At 39.3% G+C, this 26,064-nt stretch overlaps 1 protein-coding gene across 1 annotated transcript in view; it reads left to right on the top strand.

Annotated features, from left to right (window-relative positions):
* Positions 1-26,064, top strand: part of Ophn1 (oligophrenin 1) — a 333,717-nt gene that overhangs the window by 116,030 nt on the left and 191,623 nt on the right. Inside the window, exons 5-6 of the mRNA XM_057759550.1 lie at positions 1,783-1,844; positions 14,889-14,960. Coding sequence (XP_057615533.1) covers positions 1,783-1,844; positions 14,889-14,960 — 134 coding nt within the window. The remainder of the gene's footprint in view (positions 1-1,782; positions 1,845-14,888; positions 14,961-26,064) is intronic.

Genomic DNA, 26,064 nt, shown 5'->3' with positions numbered 1-26,064 from the left:
GTGACATGTTTTTCAAAAGTATAAAACCAAACAAATCATAAAAGGGAAGTAGGGCTTGGGCAGAGGATATAGCTCACTTGGGGTAGAGTGCTTGCGTAGAATGTATAAAACCTAGGTTCAGAGTGATCTTTTAAAACTCTGATCACATTGCCTCAGTAGCACCTGATGGAGACATCACACTCAAAATATGATCTTCTCTAAAAGCAGCGAATGCACTGGGAACCATTTGCATCATCAACTTTTTATTCACACAGAATTTTATCCAAATGAATACTGCAACAAATAGAGCATGGCTACTTTAAAAAATGGGTTAATATTTGAAACAGCAATGAACTTTGTGGCATTTTATCTTGGTGTGTGTTCCTACTGATTTAAAAAAAAATGCTCTGCGGTAACTTTGTAAACTAATTGCATAATCCTAGAACATGTGAAAACCACTATTTTTTTGAAGCCATTTGAAAAAGAAGAATGATTTTTCAATTTCTCCAGTTCTGGGAATTATGACTTCTACAGCTTGTCTTATTTGAAATGACTCAGAGCTTGATTGTTTCAAAGTTTTTTTTTCAGAGTATTTTAAAAATAAAATTGTGTGGGTAGGGAGGTTGGGAGGATCAGGGAAGAATTGGGGGAGGGAAGAAACATGGTCAAAATATTTTTTACCAATTTTTAATGCACATAAAAAGAAAATACTCAATGGTAGTTGTTTAGAACTCCAGTTACTGCAGGCAGTAGAAAGATTAAAACAGCAAGCAAATTGCTGGACAGTACTCATAAAAGGTAAAAGAAGAATAAGCACCTTTGAGAGCTCTGAAAAGCTCTAGGCCATGCACATATATAGAGCTTTCCACATGCTCAGTGTTTGTATTTATCTAAAAAAGAACTGAGAAAGCCCTGTTCCCCAACTTTTAGATGACTTGAGTCTTTGGGCAAGCAGCAAGTGGAGGCTGGAATAGAATTGTAAATTGCCTAGCTGAGTATTAAAGCCACACCCTCAAATACATACATAACAGTTCAACAAAAGACTATCTTAGGATTTCTTTTGCTGTGAAGAGATACCACAACCATGGCAACTCTTAACAAGGAATGCATTTAATTGGTCCAACAGAGGTTTAGTCCATTATTGTCATGACAGGAAGCCTGGCAGATCTTGTCTCTAAAATTTGTGTTTCTTTTCTTTCTCTGTATTTTTTACTGAACTAAAATCCTTATTATCTAATGCTCTATCTGATGTTTTTTTTTCTAATTTAGAAGTTAGTTCCTTGCTTATCTGTGGTCCTATAAAATCTGTCCTCAGATAATCAGTAAAAATAATTGACCGAATGCAAGGAGATAGATTTAGGGCTAAGATTAAGGAACTTTCATATCTTGTTTTTTTTTTTGTGTGTGTGTGTGTGTGTGACAGATTGAGATCCTATAGCTCAGCTCAGGTTGACCTTGATCTCACTGTGTAGCCAAGCATCACCTTGAGCTATAATCCTAAAGTCTTGTTTGTCCATACAATTAGAGAAGCCCCAGACATTTTTAAATGTGATGAAGTGGATTAAATACAATGCTAGTTGTGAAATATCTCTCTAGTTGGGGATTAGCAAAAAAGGAGAGAAAAGAGAAATAATAGTCAGTGGGTACTTAACCTCTCCTCCTGTTTACCTTAGGTTTCATGTCATTCTTTAGTGGCTCTGTGAGATTAAGGCACTGGTCTCTACTTCAAGTTGCATAAATCTTTGCCTGCTCATCAATATGCACCATTACTAATTTACTTTATTTTTTATTCTCTCTTGTTAGCGGAATCATTCAAGGAATTTGCTGAATTGCTCAATGAAGTAGAAAATGAGAGGATGATGATGGTAGGTCACTGTATTAGTAAGGGTTCTGTAAAGGAACAGAACCAATCAGGTGAGTATATATTTAAAGGGAATGTATTAGATTAACTTCTGCTATATGGGACATCTAGTTCAACAATGGCTCTGTTCACATCAGAGAGGCTGGAAACCTAGTAGCTGTTCAATCAATGAGGCTAGATATAGTCTCAATATTGCATTGAGAGTTTCTAGTATTCAGTCCATGTTGGAAGGCCAAGAATTTGGGTTCTACTATCACCAAAGGATGGCAGCAATAGCAACAACAGGGTAGATGTGTTCAATATGAGTCATGGCACCAATGTAATGGTAAAAGTAAAATGCTGCAGATACCAGTGGATGCAGTGGGCAGCAGGTTTCGAGAGCAGTCAGTCCCAGGCAGGGATGGCCCAGTTCCCCAAGTGGCTGCAGTAGGCCATGAGGGGCAGCGAGTCCCATGAGGAGAGACAGATGGATGGGCATGCCACGAGACCACACTGCACGTCTCTGAAGGTGGCTGGTCCCAGGCAGGGAGCCACGCAGCAGGCAAGAGACAGATGGATAGGCGTACCATACAGAGTGAGGTTGGATATTTATTTAGTGGGTTATGGAAGGGAAGGAGAGAAGAGAGAAGAGAAGAGAGAGGGAGGGAGAGAGAGAGAGAGAGAGGAGAGAGAGAGAGAGAGAGAGAGAGAGAGAGAGAGAGAAACAGAAGGGGGAAGGGGAGAAGTGGGGAGAGACAGAAGCTGCCTATTTGAGAGGGAGATGGAAAATGAAGGATTCAGGCTGGAAACTGAAGATCAGTTTACCTGGGCAGACAGGGAGGGAGTGGGCATTCCTTGTCTTTTTAAAGGGACAGAACAGACCATTACATTCACCAGCAGTTAGTGACTGTAAGCAGCCTTTCCCCAAGACTTCTTTATAACCAAGTCACCATTTTGGGAGATGATCTTCCTCTGTTCAATTAGTCCTTCTACAAAACACTGTCAGAGATGTACCCAGAGTTGTTTTCTTACTGGATCCCACGTCCAGTGAAGTAGACAAGTGTCTTTTGCAGAACAGAACTGTATTATTCAAGTTCAATTTATCATTTTTTCTTTTAAAATAATTTTTCTGTATATGGCTGTTTTGTCTGCATGTATGTTTGTGTCGCATATGAGTGCCTCATACCTGTACAGGCCAGAAGAGAAATTCCCTGGAATTGAACTTACATATGGTTGTAAGTCAGCACATATGTGCTGGGAATTGAACTGGGGTCCTTTGGAAGATCAGTCAATGTTCTTAACTGTTGAGCCACCTTTCTAGTTCCCAATTTTTCTTCATAGATCTTGCTTTTGGAGTCTAAAAATGTCATCATGAAATGTAAGGTCATCTAACTTATTCTGAAATTTCTTTTTTTTTAATTTAAAAAACTGTTATATTTATTGTGTGTTTGAATTCATGTGAATGTGTATGCAGATGCATGGCTATACTCATGTCAGAGCACATGTATGGAAGTCTCAGGACAGCTGTGGAAACCATCTCTCTCTTCCTACCATGTGGGTCCCAAGGAAACAGAATATTGAGCTTGCCAACAAGAACCTATAGTTACCGAATCATCTCAATAACTTTCAAAATTCAGAACTTTAAAAGAACATACATTTAGCTTAGCACAGGGGTGTGTACACACTTTAGTTTCAGATATGTGAGAGCCTGAGGCCCATTGTGGTGTCACGTGCTTGCAATTTTCCTGCCAGGAAGGCAGAGATGGACAAATCTTTGGGGCTTGCTGGCTAGCCTACTTGTTAAGTTCTGGGACAGTGAGAGAGCTTGTCACAAAACAAAACAAAAAGAAGACAGGACTTGAGGAACATGGACACCCCAGCTTGTCCTTTGGACTCCAAAGGACATATAGGTACTGGTTCCACCACACAAACATTGTGGATGTATAGACACACATATACACACTGTGAGGGGACACAGCACAAAGGCTCTTGCTAGTTACAGTAGTTCCTCAGTCTTCAACTTCTTAGTCACGAACCTGCAGGAAGTAAATCTGTCCCCTGTCTACTCCAACAGGGTCTCGTTATTTTGTCATTACTATTCTGAAATTTCTTAGGCGTTTGCTACATTTAGGTCTGTGATCCATTTTGAGATAATTTTTGAAGGACTAAAAATCTTTATTTAGTTTAATTTTTTACTGTGTCCGCATCCAGTGGTCCCCTTTTCTCCACCACAACTTCATATTTGTTGTTGGTTGTTTCGTTGATCTTTAGCATTCTGACTAGGGTAAGGTGAAATTGAAGTTGTTGTCTTTGTATTTCCCTAGTTGCTGGGTATGATGACCATCCCAGGATCATTTTGTTTGAATGGGTCATTTGTGGTTTTCATGCTTTCTTTTTTTGAGGTCTTAATATAGTCTGGATATTAATCCTCCATCAGATATACAGATGGCAAAGATTCTTTCCAATCTATTTTGTGGGCCTCCTCTTCATGCAGACACAGAAGTTTTTGCTTTTTATTAAGTCCAGCTTGTCAATTGTTGGCCTTAATTCTTTTTTTTTTTTTTTTTTTTGGTTTTTCAAGACAGGGTTTCTCTGTGGTTTTGGAGCCTGTCCTGGAATTAGCTCTTGTAGACCAGGCTGGTCTTGAACTCACAGAGATCTGCCTGCCTCTGCCTCCTGAGTGCTGGGATTAAAGGCATGCACTACCACCGCCCGGCTTGGCCTTAATTCTTGAACAAATGGATCCTTTTCAGGAAATCCTTTCCTAGACTTTTATGGTGTCGCTACTGCCTGCATTCTCTTCTAGCAGTTCCAGTCTTTGAGGATTTAGGCTTAGATCTTTGATCCATTCGGAGTTAGTTTTTGTGAAAGATGACAGATACAGATCTAATTTCATTCTCCTTCTTATGTAATTCCAGGTTTTCCAGTATCATTTGTTGAAGATATTTTCTTTTTTCCAGTGTGTTTTTGGCACCTTTGTCAAATATTAAATTGCTGACATTATCTGTACTCATGTTTGGGTCTTCAATTTTGTTTCGTTGGTCTATATGTTTGTTTTGGCCAGCACCATAAGTCCTTTTATTATTATGGTTCTGTAGTATATTTTGGGATCTGGAATGGCAATTTCTCTAGCATTGTTCTTTTTGCTTGTGATTGTTTTGATTATATGGGGTCTTTTGTGGTTTCATATTAATTTCAGGATAGCCTTTTCTATTTCTGTTACAAATAATATGGGGATTTTGATTGGGATTGCATTGAATCTGTAAATGGCTTTTGGTAAAATGGTTATTTTTCACAATACTAATCTACCTACCTATGAATATAGAGTACTTTCTCATTTTCTAGTGTCATTCTCTATCTCTTTCTTCAGAAATGTAAAGTTTTCATTGGAAAGGAACTTCAGCTCCATGGTTAGGTTTATTTCTAGATAATTTATTTCCATTGAGGCTATTGTGAATGGTATTGTGTCTCATGGTCTTCTCTGTATTTTTATTGGTATTGTATAGAAAAGGTATTGATTTTTGCAAGCTAATTTTGTGTTTTATCAATCTTGTTGAATTTGTGATCATTTCTTGGAAGTTTTCTGGTAGAATTTTGGTATATCTAATCTATACTATCATATCATCTGAAAGGGGCAGTGGTATGGCTCCTTTTACTATTTGTATACTTTTAATTTCTTTTTAACTTGCCTTGTTAGAACAATTTATTTTGGGGGACCAAGGAAAGGGTTTATTTGGCTATCATATTTTGAATCACAGTCAATCAAGGAAAGTCAAGGCAGGAATTAAAACCAGGTGAGCAACTGGAGACAGGAACTGATGCAGAATCCATGGAAGAGTTGTCCTTATTGGCTTGCTCCTCTTGGCTTGCTTAGCCTTATTTTTTTCAATTAATTTTTAAATTTTTGAGATAATAGTTACAACATTTCTCCCTTTCTTTCATCCCTCCAAATCCTCCCATATATCCCCCAATTGCTCCCTTTTAAATTCATGACCTTTTAATGCATATATGAATATAATATATATTCATAAGTGCAGCCTGCTTAGTTTATATATTGTTACTTGCAGGTCTGTTGTCAGAGATGACCATTGGTTCAACTTAGTGTGCTCTTTTCCTGGAGAAGACTAATTCTCCTGTTCTCAGCATTCCTTAGTTACCAGTAGTTCTTTGTCTAGGACTGAGGAATTATGTACTTTCCCCCAGGACTATTTCTTAAAAGATTATCTTTTCTCAATGCAAATGCTTCCCTTTTTCTTTTCTCTATTTCTGTTTCATGTATGAATTCTTTTACTTTTCTCCATTTCCATATTGTGTTCATTGCTATAATTTTGTAGCAAGCCTTGAAATAAGGTATAAACTGTAGAGTCAGTTTGTTAGTATCCACAAAGTAAGTTACTAACATTTTTTATTGGTATAACACTGAATCTCTAGATCCAGCTGTGGAAGCTGTTATCTTAAAAATGATAACTGTTTGTGTCTGGGAATGTGGGTCATCGTTCTGTTTACTACTCTTATTTGTATTTCATCAGTGTTTTATAACTTATTTATGAAGATCTTTCATGTATATTTCTAGGTTTGTACCTAAGATTTTTTTTTATTTTTGGATTCTAATCATTTTAATGGTATTGAATATAATCTTGACCTGAATGTGGTAATACAAACAAGTCTGTACTCCCAGATTCCAGGAAAGAAGTTTGAAGCAAGAGGATCAGAAATTCAAGGGAATATTTGGCTTCACAGAGAATTCTAGGGCAGCTTGTGGTACATGAAATCCTTTTTAAAACAAAACAAAACAAAAGCAACAACAAAAACAATCAAAAAAAGTCATCCTTCAACAAGAGACAATGTTTTTATGTGGTCTCTAGATCAGCAGCATCCATATTTCTTGGGACATTATTCATGGCCCCAACCCAGACCTAATTGGTACCCAAATCTGGAAATAGTGATTGAACAATTTTTATTTTAAGTAGTGGTCCATGTGTAAATAAGAACTCTGTATAGGAGAGCACAATGTTTTTTTTTGTCCCCATCTTTACTGAGATGACTTGTTATCGGCATCCTAGTTTTGTTAAACAGCAGTTCCATTTAAAAGTTTTTCTCATCCCACTCTAAGAAGATAGTGGTCCTAGCCTTTCAGAGTACTACTACTATTTCTCGGCTCCTAGACAAGTGTGGTTAAAGATAGGCTTTGAGGGTAGGAGATTTAGTATTTGATTCTGACTCAGCCACTAGCTCTCTTTTTGACTTTGTACTAATCAGTTATTGTCTCGTAAAGTAAGGAAAATAATCGCCAGTCCTGTTATTATGAAGCACCCTACATGACATGATGGTACAAGAATGTTTTATAAAGGCGAAACACATTGATTATATAAAAATTGTTTTTAGTAGTCTCTGGTTGCTCATGAGAAATAGCAGGAATTTTCCGAGTTCATGAAATTTGCTTCTAAAGATAATAAGGGGGGAAAGGCATGAGTGCCTTCATTTAAGCCTCATAGATGGCCTACTCGCTCAGACCAAGTTTATTGGGTATTCTCTTCTGTCAGAGCTTCCCTGACCCTCTCTTCATGTTGTTCTTAGAGGCGTTCACCTCTAGTTCATTCAGCTGCTACCAGGAAGAAACCTCAGCTGCCTTTCTCCACTGTACTTGTCTCTTTTATTTACTTGAGAGCAAAGCTCTCCACTACTGGGACAGAAATCATCTTCTGAGATGTCGTTTTCCTTCTTCTTCTTCCTGGTTCTTTGTCACACATTTATGTTGAACAGTTTGTCATTCTTTCTAAAATTAGAATCCCAGGTGGATTTATGATGACAAGCAATAAGGAAGTTCAGGGTCCGAGACCATGGCAATGGCCCTGGCCTGGTCATCTCCATAAATGAATGTAGATTGTGGCAGGAACTGTGAGGAGAGAAAAGGTGGAGTGTCCCAGCTGTGATGGTCTTCAGAGTCGTGTCTCAGGAGTGGTGTGTAAGCGTCTGGGTTGCAGACTTCCTGTATTTGAGGAAACCTGTCTGTCTGCTTTTCTAACTGAGAAGGGAGTTTTGTTCGTGATGTGCAAAGTCTCTGAGGAATAACAGAAATAACATTCAGAGGCCCACACCACTACAAACAGTATATTCCTGAAGCCAGTTTGATAGCTTGTTTACTACCAACGGTTCCAGAGCAATCCTGTGGTATTAGAGTGGAGACCATCTCTGTTTAGCGCGACATTGTTCAGCTGTAATTTTGTCTTTATTCTGTAGGAAGCTGATTCTCTAAACTCTTACTGAGTAAAGGCTGCGGCGTCTCATGGTTAGGTTCCTATCAAGATACAGGGTTGTTGTTGGCATTTTTCACAGAGAACTCACAAAAATGAATGCAGTGGTCAGAAAGGTGATTAAAGACAAAGATTTCTTTTTTTTAAAACTAATTTATTTATTTTTATTTTGTGTGCATTGGTGTGAAGGTGTCAGATACCTTGGAACAAGATTCTCAGAAAATTGTGAACTGGCATATGGGTGCTAGGAATTGAATCTGGGTCCTCTGGAAGAGCAGTCAGTGTTCTTAACCACTGAGCCATCTCTCCAGCCTGACGAAGCTTTCTTAAAAGGGATTCTTTCAGTGGTTGCTGAACATCTAAGAAATTTAAGGTTAAACAATACAAGAAGAAAAGGAACAAGGTTCAGCACGATTTATCCCCGTATTCCCAGCTTTGTTCTAGCAGAAAATAGTATTCTAACAACTGGGTAGCAAGGTTCACAGTATCAGTTTGTGGTCGGTGAGACTGAGCAACATCACCAGTTCAGTTAAGGGAAGGCTCTAGAGTCCCTCATTCAGTGAAGCATCTGCAGATAAATAATTTGCTTGGACGTCTGGTAAGAGTTGTGTATACACTTGCTTGTTCGGGACAGTCTTCCTGTGAACATGAAAAACTAGAAACTGTGCCATCCTGGGGCCATCTGAATATATAAGTCCAGTTGGGCATCCATACAAATAATTGCGTGTGACACTCTTCATGAGCGGCATGTTTACTTCCTGTTCAAAGTCAAACTTCCTCAATGTTTTAGACCGTCACATTTTACATGTTATTTATGTGATATTGGTGCCGGTTTTTAAAAATCATCTATTGTTTACTAACAGCCTATTGTAAAACCTAATGGCTTATAGTAAAATGATTTAATTATTGGCAGTTGGTTTGTGGATCAGGTTTTAGGTAGGAAGCATTGACTGTTTCTTCTTCTCCATGTAGTAACACTTGCTGAACACAGGGCTTGTTATAGTGCTTCTAAGTGGTGCTCTTGACAGGCTGGAGAGGCTGGGTTCGGCTGGTAAGAGATATTGACCAGAATGTCTACATTGGGTCTTTCTGACTTTCAGTCTCAGGGCCATTCCACTTTTTTTTTTGTCTTCCATGAGGAGTGTGCAGATCAGACCTTCAAGAGAACTGAGCAGTCTCTGATGGAAAATTATGACTTAAACTTGGTGTCTCCCTTAGTGCTACTTCCAGTTGATTGGTTCAAAACAATAACAAGCCCCCTCACATTCAACGTGGGGAGCTCAGGTCTCATCTTTCAGTGGTAGGCATGTTTTAAAAAGTAAAGTCATGTTTTAAGATTGCTGAAATAAAAAAGAAAGAATGCTTCCTTGAATTTAATTTGTCTCTATGTGAGTAAACAAAGCTAGTAGTCTTCATGATCCACAATCCAGCAAAGTATAGAATGTGTTGAATAGGAGAATCCTTTGAGCAGTTTTTCATTGAATGAAAGATCAGTATGAGTTTTGGCATGAATGAAAGACCTCTGTAGACTCTGTAGAATAACCTTCATGGAGGGAGGAATCGTGCAGGATGAATATATGGACTTTCTTTCTTTGGTTGATGAATACAGTTAGCTGTCGGGTATTCAGTGCCATTCCGGGAGGGGGTGTTTGTGTGAATAAGATCAGATACGGTCTGGAAAGAGGTTTCCTAGGTCTGGCAGATAAGTAGACGTGTGATGAGAATTTGGAATCACAGAGGTTCTGGGGGACCAAGTAGGTAAGAGATCTGTGATTTTTTTAAGAGGCAGCAAGGGTAAAGAATATTTTTTTAGAGTTTTTAAATTGAAATTTTAATTAAAATGGTGGTGGTGGTGCATGCCTTTAATCCCAGCACTTGGGAGGCAGAGGCAGGCAGATTTCTGAGTTTGGGGCCAGCCTGGTCTACAGAATGATTTCCAGGACAGCTAGGGATGTTACACAGAGAAACCCCGTTTTAACACCCTCATAAAAATAAAAGAAATACATACATAATTACAAATACATACATAATTTACAAATTAACCTGATTTCCACCCATTCTCCCCTGCCCACAACTACTTCCATGTTCTCCAGACTCCCTTTCAAATTCATAACCTCTTTTTTATTATCATTGTTGCACACACACACACACACACACACGCACACACCAGCCCTACAGAGAATACTAGAAGCAATACTTGAGACCAAAGTGAGGAATAAGCCAGTGTAGGAGGCTATAGCAAGAAAACAAATGAAGCTATAATTTCAGAAACACAAAATAGAACTATAAGAACACAAAAAAGATAGCCATCAATGGATACCATTCACTAATAACTTGAAACATTAATGGCCTTCCAGAGATGCAGTGATGCTTGAATTTATGTAAATCAATAAATATAATTTACCATATAAATGGGCTGAAAAACAAAATCTACATGATCATCTAATATGATGCAAAAAAGGTTTTGGCAATTTCCAACACCCCTTCATGATAAAAATTCTGGAGACAGTAAGGATACATGGGACATAAATCAACATAATAACACCAGTTTTCATCAAGCCTCCAGCCAACATCCACTTAAATGGAGAGAAACAATAGACATTTCTTTTAAAATCAGAAACAAGACAAGATTATCCATTCCCTTTACCTATGCAGTATATTAGTTGACCTCTTAGCTAAAGCAATAAGACAACTGAAGGAGATCAAGTGATTTGGAATTATGTCTGTGTCTTCAGGTAGACAAATAGGAAGGAAAAAAGTCAAAGTATTTTCATTTGCAGATGATATAATTGTGTATGAAAATGACCCTAAAAACTCCACCAGGAAACTCCTACAGCTGGTAAACACTTTCAGCAAAGTAGCAGGATAAAAAATTAACTCATAAAAAACAGTAGCCTTCATATATTCAAGCAATAGGCTGAGAAAGTAATTGAAACAACACCCTTCAAAATAGGCTCAAAAATATCTTGGGGTTACTATAACCAAGCAAGTGCAAGATTTGGATAATAAAAACTTTAAGACATTGAAGAAAGAAATTGAGGAAGATATCAGAAAATGGAAAGATCTCCTATGCTTTTAGATTCATATGATTAATATAGTAAAAATTACCATACTACCAAATGCAATCTACAAAGTCAGTACAATCCCCATCGAAATTCTGACACAATTCATCACAGAAATTGAAGGGACAATTTTCAGCTTCATAAGGAAATACAAGATCCCCAAGGTAGCTAAAATAATTGTGAATAATGAATGAACTGCTGTCAATAAGACAAAACAGCAGCCTATAGAATGGGAAAAGATCTTAACCAATCCCATATCTGACAGAGGGCTAATCTCCAAAATATATAATGAACTCAAGAAACTAGACATCAACAAACAAAATAATCCAACTAAAAATGGAGTAGAGATCTAAACAGACAATTCTCAACAGAGGAATCTCAAATGGCCAAGAAATGCTTAAATAAATGTACAGCATCCTTAGCCACCAGGAAAATGTAAATCAAAATGATTATGATGTTTCATCTTACATCTATCAGAATGACTAGGATCAAAACCACAAGTGACAGCTCATGCTGACAAGGATATGGAGTGCAAACTTGTACAGCCACTATGAAAATAAATATGGCAGTTCCTCAGAAAATTGGGAATTGATCTACTTCCAGACCCAGCTATACCACTCTTACATTTATTCCCAAGGGATGTCCCATCCTACCACAAGGACACTTGCCCAACTATGTTCTTATTCATAATAGCCAGAAATTGGAACCTAGGTGTCTCCCAACCAAAGAATGGAAATAGAAACTGTGGTACATTTATACAATGGAGTATAACTCAACTGCTAAAATGACCTCATGAGATATGTAGACAAATGAATGGAACTAGAAAAAAAATCATCCCGAGTAAAGAAATTCCTTTTATGTTCTTTTCCTCAAAGCATTTATTTGTTTTTCATAAAGGAACTAACAAAATTCAATAAAAAGTAAGCAGGTTAACATTTATTTCAATGCTAGAAACTGATCTTGTGGCCCTGTAGATGATAAGCATGTCCACTACTCCTAAATTATACCTCTACTCCAATTACTATGCTTCAGGATGATACATTTTTCATTTTACACAAAAGTATTTCATTTTACCTCTTATTGAAAATAATTTTTTCTCACCTAATATATCCTGATTATAGTTTCCTCTCCCTCTACTTCTCCCAGTTCCTTCCAACCTCCCCTCCCAATTCAGTTTCATCACCTTTTTATCTTTCATTAGAAAACAGACAGGCTTCAAAGGAATATTACAAAATAAAAAATAATAATATAAAAAACCTCACACATTGGAATAGGATAAAACAAACAAATAGAAGAAAAAATCCCACAAGAAGCAAAAAAAAATAGACCCACTTATTTGTACACTCAGAATTCTCATAAAAATAAGCTAGATGCCATAATATATATATGCAAATGAATGATAGGACAAAAAGAGAGAAAATATATAAATTAAATAAAAATTAAAATAAAAAATAAGATTTAAAAAAGTCATGATATGATATTATCAAGTAAGGAATCTTCTTATAAATAATAAAGCCCCTAATAAAGATGGTCCTGTGTTGGTTTTCTGTTGGCCATTCACTGTTGGACATGCAGTCTGCCCTTAAGAGTAGTTTTGTTTCCCCAATAGTTTGCTTCCCCAGTGAGACTCCTTTGGAGAAAAGGAAATTTTCCGTTGCAAGTAGTTGTCCATTGGTTATTGCTTCTGGGTTAGGGATAGAGACATGTATCCACTTCTTTCAGGTCCAGGACACCTTCTGGCTCACACCTGTGCAAGCTACCCCAGTCTCTGTGAGTTCATATGTGCCTCAATCTTTTTACTTAGAGGGCCGTGTTTCTTTGGTGTCCTCCATCCCTGGATTATACACTCTTTTCACCTCCTCTTCAATAGTGTTCCCTGACCCTGAAGGGAGGGATTATATGGAGGCATTGTGTTTTGGACTGAGTGTTCTACGGTCTCTCATTCTTTGCATATTGTCTGGGTGTGGGTCTCTGTATTTCATCTCATTTGCTGCAGGAGGAAGTTTCTCTGATAGTGGCTGAGCAAGGCACTGATGTATAACAGAATGTCATTAAGAGTCATTTTATTGGTACATTCTTTTAGTAGAACAGTAGTATTTGGTTTTGCCTTGGGTCTCTGGGCTATTTAGTTTCAGGTTCTTGGTGGCCCAGGCAGAGCTGGGTAAGCTTTCCATCCTATGAATTGGACCTTAGGTCAAATATGTTACCAATTGCTTACTCCCCCAAGCATTGTTCTACTATTGGACTAGCATTTCTTGTAGGCAGGACAGATGGCAAATCAAACGGTTTGTAGCTGAGTAAGTGTTTCTCCTTTGTAGCACGGAAAGTACCTTCCCCTAACAAAGACACTGGCATGTAGGGGTGAAGGTTCTAGGTAGGCACCAACTGAACTTCTCCATATTTAATGAGTTGTGTAGGTGTCTTTCAGCAATCGGGCCTTGCCATTAGTTTGTGTAGAGCAACCTATAGTCTTTGCAACAGCCTAGGTTATTTGGGGATTTTCATGGTATCCCTTTGGCCAACAGCTCAATTAGATGTAACTCATTCCTGGTACTGAAAGCTTTATTTTGTGACAAGAGATGTTCTGTTAGAGCTCTGCCTCCCCCATTATTTGGTGATTTCATTTAGCTTTCCTTCATATAAATATAGGGTTTTCTATTGTATTAGGCTTCTATACTACCCCTCAAGTGTACCTTAATTTTAGCTGTCTGTCTCCATAATTCCCCTTCTCATCCCCCTCTTTCTTCCCCTTCTTCTCTTGACCCTCCCTTTTCAGCTCCCCCACCTATACATAGCCATCTTAACAGCTAATAGCCACATAAGTGAATAAGTATATTTGCCTTTTTGGTTCTAGATTGCCCTAGTCAGGATGTTTTCTTTCTAGTTTTATCCATTTGCCTGAGAATTTCATGATTTCATTTTCTTAACAGCTGAATAATACTTCTTCATGTAAATGCACCACATTTTCTTAATCCATTCTTTTGTTGAGGGCCATCTAGGTTGTTTTCAGTTTCTGGCTATTATGAATAAAGCAGCAATGAACATGGTTGGGCAAGTGTCTCTGTGGTAGGTAGGATGAAGCATTCTTTGGGTATATACCCAAGAGTGGTATAGCTGGATCTTGAGGTAGATCGATTCCCATCTTTCTGAGAAACTGCCACATTGATTGCCATAGGTGCTGTACAAGTTTGCATTCTCTGCAGCAATGGATAAGTGTTCCCCTTACTTCACATCCATGTACCCCATTTTTATTTCGGTTATTTGTTTCCTTGGTATTTAGGTTTTTTTTTTTAGTTCTTTTTATATTTTGGGTATTTGTCCTCTATGGAATGTGTAGTCAGTAAAAATCTATTCCCATTCTGTAGGCTGATACTTTTTATGAATGACAGTGTCTTCTGCGTTCTGCTTTTCAATTTCATGAGGTACCATTTATTAATTGTTGATCTTAGTGCCTGTACAAACAGTGCCCTGTTCAGAAAGTGTTTTTTTTAGAATGTTCATGTGTGTGTGTATGTATATGTGTGTATGTATGTTTTTTTGAGACAAGATTTCTCTGTGTAAATCAGACTGGCCTCCAAATTGCAGACAGAGATTCTCACGCCTTTGCCTCTGCCTCCCCAGTGCTGAGATTAAAGACGTGCACCACCACCCAGCAGGATGATATATTTTAAAGAAAAACACTAATGGCAAGGAATAACAAGTTTGCATTTGAAAATGTTAATCTAGACGTTATTTTCTTCTTTTTTTCTTTAGGTACAAAATGCTAGTGACTTGCTGATCAAACCCCTGGAAACTTTTCGGAAGGAACAAATAGGTTTCACAAAGGTATATTTTTGTACTAAATGTGTGTGTGTGTGTGTGTGTGTGTGTGTGTGTATATATGTATATGTATATCTATAAATGTATATATAAGGTCATTTTAAATAGTAATTGAGTAGCTGTTTGGACTGCTAGTCATTATTTTGCAATGTTCAACTGTATAGGGCCAGAAGATGCTCAGATTTCCCAGATAGCTAGAGTTTATCTCTGTGAGTGTTTCCAGAAGAACTTGGATTTTGAATGCTTGGGTACCCTAATCCATGTGGGTGGGTATCATCTACACATTGAGAGTCTGAATAGAACAAAGGTATAGAGAAAGGTTGAATTGACAACTAGGCCACATGACTTGGGACATGACCCTTTGCTCTCAGTATTACTGGTTCTTACTCCTTCAAACCCAAATCAAAATCCACAGCAATAACTTTTAAGCTATTGAACCTTCTTACTATCCTACTGGTATTCTTATAGCAGATCATGAAACTTTTTAACCATCATAATCATTAGATCCAGCACCTTAGGATAAGTTTTTTTCTCTGTCTCTCCTTTTTCTCTCTTGCTCTCTCTTTCTCATTCTCACGCTTTATCTCTCTAATACAGAAATTATTATAGGAAGTGTCTGCTGCTGTAGCTAGTAAGAGTAATATACCACTTAACAGTGGGAATACATTCTGAGAAATGCATCGTTAGCTGAGTTTATCATTATGTGAACTTCATAGAGAATACAGAAAAAGATGACATAGATCACTCAATGTAGTTTCTTCAAACAATTAGGAAATGCAGTAAGCATGAGGTATTTGACAAAGTATACTGTTTAACAGTAAATCTTTTCTAAGGCTGATCCTCTAAAATAATGATAAAGGTATGGTATAGTAAATATGTATCCCAGAAACATATTTTGTTATCATGCAAAGGTATATGATTGGATGTGCTAATTTTGATTATTGATCCCACAATATACAGTATAACAGACATATAAGTGATGCCTGAAGCTATGATGTTACTATGACTATAATGTCATGGGAATGGCAGAAAATTTTCTACTCTCCTGTTGTCCTTCCTCTCCCTTCCCTTTCTCCTCTCTTCCTCCAGTTACCCTTCCCCTCTTCTATCCCCTTTGTTTTCTTTACTTTTTTCAGACAAAATGTCAGTGTTGCTTAGGATGAGCTCATATTCCTGATCTTTCCTTTTTAGGTCCACGAATGCTGGACTTGAAGGCTTGTCCCACCACACCCAATTCTATTATCTTTTGAGCCACTGTCATACATGCAGTGTGTTGTTGAAAAATGTCAAATGTCATTATGTCACATAAGAGTAATGTGGTATTATGTAGCATATAACTATATGTACAACTATGAAGGCACCACCAGAACCACACACTTGGTGGGTTGGAACAGTTTTGAGGAACATACCTGGGGAAGTGGAGAGTGCTGTGGAATGACTTCTATCTGGTAAGGATTCAGCAATAAATGAGGAGACTGATTAAGAAAGCTTCCACTGTCTTAGATTATACGTGACCAATTATGTAGTGTTATGAGAAATGTGGACATTAAGGTGATAGATATAGATCCATTTGTATACTTCTACGTGGAGACATCCAGTTTGACCAGCATCATTTGTTGAAGGTGCTTTCCTTTTTCCAGTATGACTTTCTGTTTTTTTTTTGTTTTTTTATTTAAAAAGTGGTCATCGCTGTGTGGATTCATGCCTGGGTCTTTGATTCAATCCCGTTGGTCCACTGGTCTGTTTTTATCCCAATACCATGCATGCAGTTTTTATTACTATAGTTCTACAGTACAGTTTGATATCAGGGGTGGCAATACCTCCAGACGTTCTTTTATTGTACAGGATTGTTTTAGATATCCTGGATCTTTTGTTTTCCAATATGAAGTTTAGTATTGTACTTTAAATGTCTGTAAAGAATTGTGTAGCTGGGCGGTGGTAGTGCATGCCTTTAATCCCAGTACTCGAGAGGCAGAGGCAGGCAGATTTCTGTGAGTTCGAGGCCAGCCTGGTCTACAAGAGCTAGTTCCAGGACAGGCTCCAAAGCCACAGAGAAACCCTGTCTGGAAAAAACAAAACAAAACCAAAAAACAAAAACACAAAATCTAGTAAGAATTGTGTAGAAATTTTGATAGGGATTGAGCTCCAGAGATTTTTTTTAAGTGGACTATGTAAGAAGCAGCTTGTTTTCTTCTATCCAGTAGTAATAAAATTCAAGAAGAGAAAAATTGAAGAAGAACTTATGTATTTATTTATAACTGTTACTGATTCTTTGTGAATTTTTCACATCATTTATCTCAATCCTGCTTATCTACCCATCCCCTCGCATCTGCCCTCTGCCCACATAACCTCCCCTTAAAACAAAACAAAATTTAAAATTTAAAAGAAAACCAAACAAAACAAAAAACAAAACAAACAAACAAAAGAAGAGTCTTGTTGTGGAAGCTGTAGCGTGGCCCGTTGAGTCACCCAGTGCACCCTTTAGTCCATTCGTCTTTACTTGCAAGTGTTCATGCAATCAGTCGTTGGTCTGGCTCGAGGCCTCTGGCTTCCGGTACACTAGAGATGCTAAGCCCTCACTGGGTATCCTTTTAGATATCCTGCTGTTGTCCTGTGCCATGGAGATCCTGCAGCTTTGGACCTGTAGGTTCATTCCCTTCACATGCCCCTGAAAGTTCACAGATGGGGTGGATGTTGGGGTGGACTAACTTCTAGACCTGGTTCTGGGCTTAAGTGATAGCAGGGTTGGTCAGCCCACCAGTTTTCCATCTTCATCACTACCTAGGTTTCAGCATTGTCCCAGCTAGCTCAGCCAATGCAGCCTGCAGCAAGGAGTGGGACCACTTTTGCTCTCAGGTCCTCAGATCCAGGTTGCCTTAACTCCCACCACCAGGGCTAGCTCTAATGTTTTACCCAGATAAAGTGCAGGACCCTCTTTTCTGATTGCTGTAGGGGGCATATGAGAGCGTGGAGGCAGGGGCAGCTCTCCCTGTTTTCATGCCTTCAGGGCTGGCTCACCTGCACCCCTGACAACAGGGTCATCTCTAGTGCGCTGTCCAGGTAGGGTTCAGGGCCTGCTGTCCTGCGTGCTGCAGCTGGTGAGGGGCATGGCTAGTTTTCTTATTCTAGTGACCCCAGGGCCAGTTCTTTTGTCTGCTGCGGGTAGCAAGGGACAGAGGGGGGAAGGGCGTCTTTCCCTCACCCGTGCCACCACATGACAGACAAGGGGGAGGGTCAGCTCTGCTGCTCTCATGCCCTCAGGGGTGACTGACCTGCCTCTCGATTAACAGGGTCAACTCTAGTGTGCTGCCCTGGTGAGCTACACACCTGTGGTAAGGCTTGGGGTCTTATTTCCTCTGTGTGGGGGTCAATTATCCCTGGAGGCATGGGATCAGCTCTCCTGTTGCTGTATTCAGCCAGGGGCAGAGCCAGCTATCCCAGGCATAGTGAAGGGCACGGATAGCTCAGCTCAGCCCTCAGATTTCCATAGGCATGGTTCTTATTACCCCTTGTGCTAACACAGGTCATGGACATCATCATGGACTCCAGCTACTGCTGGACCATGGACCCAGACATATCCCTGAGCAGCAGCTCAGGCCTGGACATCTCCATGGTCCCAGGTAGCACACAGACTACTCAGATCAGTATGTCCTTGACAGTGGCATGGCCTTTGGACACTGAGATGATCTCAGGTGGTCATCCACATGACCCTAGGTGTCACAGGAATCACAGACATCACCTGAGACCCTGACTGCCTTAGGACCATGGACCCAGACATGCCCCTCGGCTGCAGCCCTAGACAAGAGGACAGCATGGCCCTGGATGAGAACACAGGCTACTCATATCTGCATGCCCCCTGTTGCAGTATGCCTTGATACCTGGATACCATCATGGACCCAGGTGACAGCATAGACCATAGGCTTGGGTGGTAGTAGCCCAGGTCCTGGACATCACCTTGAACTTGGGTGGCAAGCAGGCCATTTATGTCAACCTGTTCCTCACCACCCTCACCTCTTCAGGTCCTCCTCTCTTCTTAGCTCATGAAGTTTTTTGCACCCCCCCCCCCTTTCTCACACAGACACAGACAGACAGACACACACACACACACTTCACCCTGCACTTGCTCACCATAATGGTCCCCTGATACCTGGTGGACTCCTGGTTGAGTCACAGGTGGCACTTGTTGAATCCTACTCACCCAGCTACAAAGCATGGCCCAGAGATGTTGCTTTGCATCTCTGGTGTGCCTGGGACTAGAAACCACGGGCTTGGTATGACGACAAGTTCTACCATCTGTGTTCTCCATCACTCAGGCCTGGAAAGTGTTGAGTGGCTCCTGATTAGTTGTCCCCCCCTCCAGCTGGGGATCTGGGGACAGGGAGCCATCTGTGTTTTCTGTCACTCATGTCCGGAAAGTCTGAATAAGGACTTTTCAGACAAAAATGAACCAGAACTTTTAAATACTTGGTACAGTGTATTCATGTTGCAAAGAGCAAGAAAGCAGGAAGAGAAGTTGAGAAGATTAGTGTGGTTGGGCCTAGAGATGATTCAGTGTTTAAGAGCCTGGGCATTGCTTTTGTGGAGGAGTAAGGTTGGGTTCACATCTCCTACATTGGGCCCCTCAAAGTTGCCTGTAACTCCAGCTCCAGGTAATAGAACACCCTCATCTGGACTCCATGGAAACCTTCACTTGTATGCATATACCCACATACAGTCATATATTACACACAGTCTACATAATTTAAAAATAATGAAAGTGAATCTTTAAAAAAGATTCCCAATGGCATGAGCCGATGGCCTAACAAGTTATCTCAGTGGAAGGCTACACAGATGAGATTACGCCAACACTATCACCTGAGACTAAAGGAAACAAATTAGAGCTTCAAGATCCCATGGAGTTTGCCTTGTTTGATTTTCAACTTACGTGGAATCCATCACTTCTCCCTTCTACATTTCTGTCTTCTAAAATGGAGATGCCTGTCTTATGCCCATACCTGCATTTTTTGAGTAGTTTTCTTATTTTGATCTTAATTATCAACCATATCTAGGTTATATCATAAAGTGAATATGTTAAACTTTGGACTTTAGACATTTGAAATGATGCTGGACTAAGATGCCCTTTGAAGTTGTTGAGATGAAATTACTGTATTTTGCCAGTGAGAGAGGAGTGAGATTGTTGAGGACTGGGGTACACAGAATGTTGTTTGTGTCTCCCCAGTTTTCAATGTAGAAATCCTAAACGCTGTAAACATTTTAGATGCCTTTTAGATTTCAGTTGTTCCATTTAGCAAATGAGAGGCAGGAAAACAATAGCCAGCATCCCTGGGCGGAGCCCTTTGCGTTCTTTCTGGGACCACAGTATTCCTGGAGGTGCCCAGCAGTGAGATGAATGAAACCTATACAAGACAACTAAGATGATGAAAGTTATAGAGTTAGTATCAGTGGCCAGGATTGGGATATGAGCATCTTTTTAGCTTCATATTTTACTCCTTTTCAAGATAGGATCTTGTTATGAAGACCATGCTGGCCTGGGATGTCTTTCTGTTCTTCCTTTTTCAGCCTCCCTAATGTTGGAATTACTGGTGTATACTACCGTTTCCAACAACATCCTTCTATTAAGTTATGCTGTCTAGATCTGTGCTGCCTATTACTTTTAAATTGTGTGTGTGCCTCTCTCTCTCTCTCTCTCTCTCTCTCTCTCTCTCTCTCTCTCTCTCTCTCTCTCGTGTGTGTGTGTATTTTAAGTAAGTCTCTTTATCTAGTATAGGCAGCACTCCAGGCTGCCTTCTTACTCTTGATTCTCCTGCCTTAGAGTCTTGAGTGCTGGGCTTGAAGGTATGTACAACTGTACTCTGTTTGACTTACCCTTATGATAGCCACTGGATATTTTGAGTTTCCAATCCTCAGTGCTGTTAGGCTCGTTTTAAATACTTAGTAGTCACAGGTGGCTAGTAGTTATTTCATTGGAAAGCTTATACATCAACCCTGCTCATCATTGAACGGTCTATTGTACAGTGCTGTGCCAGCTAATTTCAGTTTCATTGTCCCTGGATCTCTTCCATTAGTTAATATGTGAGAAAGGGATATGAATACTTTTGAGTTTAATCTTTTCAGCCTAGTGCACAAAACTATTCCCAACGCGTACACAGCATGTAAGCAAAGTATTCTTTCCTTTGTAGGTTAGAATATATCATCTTGACCAAGCATTCAGTCTTAATATTTGGAATAAGAATATACCATACAGTGTTATTATTGGAATCCCATGGCAATCAGTTTGGATAAAGACTGTGAAATTAGCAGGGAAGAGATTTATTGTCAGGTCAATTAGAATCCCCAAGGTCATTGAGATATAAAGACTATGAAATGGAACATTGAGATCATAGCTCAGTAATATAGTGGTTGCCTAGCACATATAAGGCTCTGTGCTCTATGCCCACTCCTCACATGAAAAGGCAAAGGAAAATGTGAAGAAAGGGCAAGATAAGTAGTGAATATGCTCCTACTCCTTGATACCATGACCGAAGCTAATATGAACATGCAAGCAGAGTGGGTGGTCTAGATAGCCCAGAGATACTGTGTTCTGCTAGTTTCATCTGGCGTTTAACTAGTATTAATACTTATTTGGCGGGGGGGGGGAGAAACATAAAATTAAAAGACACAAGAAGCTTGGAAATTACCAATGCGATAGAAAAATAATTGTCATTTGTTAAATTGCGTGACAGTTATTATCTGACACTGAAAGGGGTTGAAGTGTTTGGAGACCCACCTCTCAGACTTGCTTCCAGTCCTGCATAAGAGCAGCAATAGGACAGTCTGGCTATACTGTAGTGGCAGACGGTCTGTCATACAGAAAGGGAAATTTCGTGGTATGTTTCGTATGTACCCGGCCTACTAGTTTGATGTTATACACACTGTCTTCCCACAGCAGACTGAAGTAGGACTTAAAAATTTATTGTCCTAGTAAAGAGACTGAGACTCTGAAGGGTTAAAACAACCACCAGTCTTTTTTGAATCCTAAAGACCCCTCTTTATCAGTGGGGCTAGCCTGCACCACTACAAAGACCAACTCAGTGTCAGAATTATGTCTCAAATAGACTACCTGGAATTTTCCCGACCATGAAATTTAGAGTAGAGGAAATTACACTTCACTAAGGGCAAGAAAATGAAGTTATTATTCTACTGTTCTGTGTTTGCTTCCTAGTTTCAAATTCACCCCTCTATATCTGTATCTGTTCTGCGATAACAGACAGTTCCTTCAGTTATCACTCTATAGTTAACATGGTGTTAAGTTTTCGCGGTAGACAATACTGTAGGTGGAGGGGTCTTTCTCCAAGTTTTTAGGGGCTGCCTGGTAGGCTACTGTAGTGATAGACCTCTGATTTAGCGCTTTTCTCAGAACACTTAGTGTATCACTGACCTTGAAGCTTCTGTTATACTAATGACATTCTGCATGTGCATCAACCCCGAAAGGCCTCGCACACTCGTGGTTTTCCCCAGACTTCCTCTATAGTCACCCTCTTCTCCTGCCGTGGGGACTGTCTGATGCATGAAGCATTGTGCATCAACGATCTCTATGCTGGGCCTTCATATACTCTGATTGTGCTTAGGCGGTTCCCCCTGAGCCAGGCAGGCCCCGTGAGGCTCATCTGCATCTTACTGTATCCCCCCTCTTTTCTGCAAACTGTGTGCTGGTTATCTCTGGAGAGATAAGTGAGTATAAACTACCAAGCCTTAGAATTAGACTTTGCTTCTACTCAGAGAGTTATATTGCCATGTTCCCACTGAGGTCTGATTTCTATCCAGTTTTGTCTTGAATATCTTCTTTAGCCTGGGACCCATAAGTTTATAGATACTTTGTTGTAATTATTCCCCCCTTTTGTATTACTGAAAATAGAACCTAGTATCTTGTATATCCTGAGCAAATGCTCTACCCCCTGAACTATATCCCCCATTAGAACTTTTGATTTTGAGACAGTGTCTCAATAAACTGCTGGTCTTGCACTCATTCTGTAGTCTAAGCAAGTTTAAAACTTGTTATCCCACCCCTGACCCTGAGCCTTAGCCTCTAGAGTAGCTGGAATTACAGGTCTCTACCAACAGGCCTGCCTTGTAATAATTCTTGGTAATACATTCTGTTCTAATTGGGCTGAAGCTGAATACACAGAACTGTTGCCAGCCAGTTTGTGACTTCACCAGCAGTTGCTAGGTACTGTCACCAGTGACAAAGAAACATAGCCAGTACGCCTTACCAACAGCATCCTGGGGAGGTTCCATCCCACTGAGGGACTTCTATTCAGGTAAAGAGATTTTTTTGAATATGTTATGGAAATGAATTTCAAGATGAATCATTAAAATCAACATTAGTGAATTTTAAAATATTTATATGAGCTATATAGAAATAAGCTAGAATATGATCCTGAGATAAGACTGGGCTTTTCCAGAGACTGTAATGCTTAGATTTCTTTATAATGGCTATTTATGTGATCTTGGAAGAAGGAAATGGAATGAGAAAGGGAGAGGTGATTATATTTTAATAAAAATAAAGTTATATTACTTAAAGAATATGATTTACAACAAGATTTTGAGATTAAGCAAAGCTTATGTAAACTATAAAGTTAAGTAAAAGTATTTTCACTAGTGCGTTTATGTTTTTAATGAAGTTTCTTTTGTCAATGAAATAATTCATTTTTGTTTCTTTAAAATTGTTCATGGGCCTGTGGCTATCTTGTTTATTTTTGAGATTATGATTTAATTACATTTCTTTGTTCCCTCCCTCTTGAACACTCCCATATACTGAACTTTCCCACTCTAATTTCAAATTCATGGCCGATTTTTCATTAATTGTAATTGCATGCAAATATGCATTTGCATACACACATATACATATATACATATTCCTCAACATACTCTGTTAAATCTATATAATGTTAGATAAGTCATTTTTGAGATATACTCTCTAGTATCTCTTCCTGCATGCCACCATGCTCCCAACCTTGATAATGCACTGAACCTCGGAACTGTAATTTATCACTACAACTAAGTTGTTTTCTTTTTAAGAGTTGCTGTGCTCATGGTGTCTTTTCACAGGAATAGAAACCCAAACTAAGACAGCTCCCTTAGCCTTGGGGAGGGGAGCATAATTATAGATGTCTCATTTGTGGCACTTAATCCATGCAGTTTGACAGGCTATGAATTTCTGTGTTAGCAATCATCTACTGAACAAAGAACCTTCGCTGATGAGGTCTGAGAGTAGCATTAATTTATGAGAGAAGGGAATGTAGAGAGCAGTTTGATACTATGCTCATTTACTAGAATAACAGTAGTAGACTCATTCTTGAAGCCTGTTAACTCTCCAGCCATAGATCATGTCCAGGCATGTGTTTCCTCCTGTAGAATGGGACTTAAATTCAACTAGGAAGTAGCTGTTTACCTCTGTAACATCCTCCTACATGTCTGGCAATTTATCTGTTCCTTCCTGTTTCCCAGCTTCTCTTAGGATGTAAGTTTTCAAAGTATTTCCAAATAAGTCTGGATTTTATGGGAACTTGTAACATCTCTAATTTTATTAATTTTAATCTTCTCTTTCATTTGATGATTTTAGCTTATGATTAAACTTTTACTTCTTCATTGACTTTTCTGTGCTGGGAATTGAATATCACACATGCCACTGAACTATTTCTTTTGATGGTAACTTTGTGAGATAAAGATATTAGTATGTTCCTTTCCCTTTCCGTATTGCCCACAATGTTTTGGCAGTCATACTTTCTCTTTCCAGTTTAGGATTGTTGTAGTACCCTTACATTAGTTTGGACATGTTAGTGAAATAAAATATCACTTAGTTTATGTTACACTGACAGAAGGCAGTTCCAAAATTGTTGCAAGTTTCCACCCGTGTTTCTTTTTCTGTTTTATATTGGATAAATCTATGTGTTAGTTTCCGGTAGCTAGGACATACCAGAAATTATCTTGGTGAGGATGTAGCTCAGTTGATAGAATGCTTGCTGAACATGAATGAAGCCCTGGGCTCAATGCTCAGCATCACATAAACCAAATGAGGTAGTGTATTCCAATAATCCCAGCACTCAGAGGCTGGAGGTAGAAGGATCAGAAGTTCAAGGTCATTTTCTTTACATAGTAAGTTCAAGGCCAACCTGGGCCACATGGGACCCTGTTTAATGAAACAAAAAGAAAGAAAGGTGTTTACCTTCTTCCTTGAAATTTCTTTTCAATTAGGCTAAATTACTTTGTCTGCTTTATGTTATATCTCTCTTTTTATAAGACATTGTCCTGCTGTATCTCATTGGCTGGCTCGGTATTTGATGGACAGCCCAGGCTGCCTTTTAACTTCTGACTATCCTACCTCAACCTCTTAAATACAGGTAAAAAAGGTGTGTGCCACACTTTTTTTTTTTTACCTCATTTTAGGCATTTGTTGGTTAAATTCTTTCCCTCTTACTTCTAAAAAGACCCACTGCATATAAGATTTTGGAGTTTTCCCCAAGCCCTGTGTACATTATAGCTGTCACCTGATTGAGAAAACTAACTCTTCTTAACATAATCTCCCTTACTTCTACCATGTAACTTCCCCATTCCCTGACCCAAGATCAAGGGGGACAAGCAAGGCTTAATTTAGCTCTCTTCACACATAATGAGTCTTTCATTCTGCAGGGTAGAATGCTGGACTGTCCACTAGAGATGGCAGAATAAAGATGCAGTGATCCCTTCTAGACACATGACAGGGAGAGTATTTGTGCCCTTGGATTCATATTTTTTGAGTCTTGTCAGAGTTGCCCACAGTATGATGTTTTCATTCTTAAGAATTCTTTTGCCAAAGAGGAACAGATCCTGAATGAGGCCTTTGTCTAGATTTCTGGTGAGACCAGGGCCAAATCTTCTGACTAGGACATCTGAGTATGCATTTAACCCTCTTTGAGAGTTAAAGCTGGCTTAGAAGCAATGATGCTGTGTGTTTTTGTTCAATAGATAGCGGGCAAGAGGCCACCGACAGCAGGACCTGGGTTTGTCACTCTTCTTGCTGTTCCTTCTTTGTGAACAGAGTTTATAAAAACAGTTTCAAGAAAAGGGCTGCTCTGCTGGTAGATGATGCTGA

This window comes from Chionomys nivalis, chromosome X (genome assembly GCF_950005125.1).
Source record: "Chionomys nivalis chromosome X, mChiNiv1.1, whole genome shotgun sequence".
In the NCBI taxonomy this organism is placed as follows: Eukaryota; Metazoa; Chordata; class Mammalia; order Rodentia; family Cricetidae; genus Chionomys; species Chionomys nivalis.
The sequence above is the reverse complement of the archived record's forward strand: the minus strand, read 5'-3'. Positions and strand labels throughout refer to the sequence as shown.